Raw genomic sequence first — 2,284 nt, 5'->3', positions numbered from 1 at the left:
TGCTTGTGTACATAAGTCAAAAGTGACTGTCACCTTTTTACATATATGTCATTACATATTCATATCCCAACACATTACAGAGTTGGATTATTATGTAATTATTCTTAATTATATAATAATTATGGAAAGCCCTTTTTTGGTCTCTATGAACTGACGTCGTATGATCAGAAGTGTTAAGATTCTTGAAGATTTCTATTTTTGCAGCATACAGGTTTGGAATAAAATGAGGGTGAGTGTGAAGATTGTCAACATGTTTTCGTAATTTCTTTATTCAAATGAGGCACAGAAATGGCCAAAAAACAAGAACGTTAGTAAGGCAGGGAGATATAAAGACAGTCTGTTTCTGTGGTATCAATGATTTAATTCATACAACACTGAAATCTTTGTTCTTTGGTGTTTGCTGTTTTTTGGAGGTAATATTTGACCATGAAAATATTCATTGAAGAATATCCACCTTTCTTTCTTTGTTTGCTCTGAAATGATAGAACATGCATTACAGCAAGACCTCAAATTTACACGTATAAAGAACAGATATTTAACAACCTCCTTTGGCAAGATAAGATGGCTCCTGACAGTTTTGATCAAAACAACAGATATATTTCACAAGAATATCATACATAACTCTTTTTGGTCACAGCCACTGTAATAATTAGCTTACCATGACGTCAGAGTCGCTGCTCATAACAGACCCAATATAGTGGAATATTCTAGTGTTCTCATTTTGATCAACAACTCCTTATTACACCACGGGTTTGCTGTTTATAACTGCAACATTCAGCTTTGTACACGCACCTTAACAAAGACATACAAAAATCAGTAATTATGACACAGACCATGTCAAACAATTACTTCTGCAGTCAGATAGGGCTTATGGAAATGCATATATGTACTTAATGATGGAAAGACCTACAGTCGAGTGATATAAAGCACTTTTAACACCATGTCTGCTATAATAATATAATTCTTGTGCCTTTAAAGTTCAAATATTTGTACAAATAAGGCATACTAGAAGATAAAGGATTAAAGATATGTTTGGCTGAAAAAAAAAAAAACTTGAACTTTTTCCTTTTTAAAAATGTATACAAAAATATTCCCTTTCAAAGTATAAAAGGCACTTAAGTTAAAAACATTTGACGGAAACGGAAATCTAACCACAGAAGTTAAATGCATGTGAATCCATTTACTGTCCCAAAACACCAAAAAAATGAGAGATGGGAGGTAGACGTTTACATGTTGCTTTTCAAGTCTGGATTCACCTCGACTCATATTCTGGCTATGAATGAACGCGTGTGTGTTTTTGTATGCATGCTGGTATCTGAGGCCTTTACAACAGACCTGCTGGTATACACAAGTACACACGACAATGAACCTGAATTAATGATATGAGTGACAGTAAACCTCAATTACCTAGAACAGCCAAACAGAAGATTCATCTTTAAAAACAAAAAATCTGTTCATTCTCTATTGCACTTTACAGAAAATATACAAGCACACATGATCATGTATAACTATAGAATACAAAATAAGTACTTCATTACAAATAAATGTCTTAATTGTTCCTTGTCCACGTGGGGAAAAACACAACTATGAATAAATTAAGACTCCTATTAGAGTTTAAGAAGCACCTCTAACCACATATCCAGGCCTTGTTTCCAAACAGAAGAAACCCGGCTCTGAAAAGAAAGAATCTGTCATCCCAAGCTGCTCGCATAGGAAGTCTTGTTTTCTCCAAAGCTGCTCTAGTTCCCTCTTTTCTCATGTTTAAAGGCTGCACTCCACGCTTGAGAGGAGATGTACAGTTTTGTTGGCCTCTAGGCAAGAGAGAGGCTCTGTAATGCTGCTGATCGGGCTATTTAAGGTTTTCATTGTTGCTTTCTTTATAAAAAGCACACAGGGCCGACTTCAAGGTGGTAATGTGAGCCAGATTTTGTGCTGGGCAAGTTGTAGACCTCCGCAATGGGCAGTAAGTTTGGGTCCTCTGTCTGGAAAATGAACTGTGTCTGATGCCATCGGCCATCTGTGATCTGAGAGGACAGAAAAAGTGGAAGCATTAGTTGTGGTAATGAGGTATCCTAATAATGACGTGTAAAATAATTGTTTTTACATTGCCTAAACAGCACTATTGTGTTCCAGAAGGTGTTCACAATTTTTTTTGTTCGCCAAACCGCTTGGACATAAAATATTTACTTGATGCACCCCTTGAGATTTTAAATTAATATTTTAGATAATGGTCAAATAACATGCAAGTAAATGTTTATATATATATATATATATATATATATAT

At 35.0% G+C, this 2,284-nt stretch overlaps 1 protein-coding gene across 1 annotated transcript in view; it reads right to left on the bottom strand.

Annotated features, from left to right (window-relative positions):
* Nucleotides 1-286: 286 nt before the first annotated feature.
* LOC107552608 (collagen alpha-1(XXVII) chain B-like) overlaps nucleotides 287-2,284 on the bottom strand; it is an 89,390-nt gene continuing 87,392 nt past the window's right edge. The window contains exon 59 of the mRNA XM_016234529.1: nucleotides 287-2,024. Coding sequence (XP_016090015.1) covers nucleotides 1,878-2,024 — 147 coding nt within the window. The 3' untranslated portion in view covers nucleotides 287-1,877. The remainder of the gene's footprint in view (nucleotides 2,025-2,284) is intronic.

Source organism: Sinocyclocheilus grahami, unplaced genomic scaffold (genome assembly GCF_001515645.1).
Source record: "Sinocyclocheilus grahami isolate Dianchi unplaced genomic scaffold, SAMN03320097.WGS_v1.1 scaffold454.1, whole genome shotgun sequence".
Taxonomy (NCBI): Eukaryota; Metazoa; Chordata; class Actinopteri; order Cypriniformes; family Cyprinidae; genus Sinocyclocheilus; species Sinocyclocheilus grahami.
This window is presented reverse-complemented; position numbering and strand designations above follow the sequence as displayed.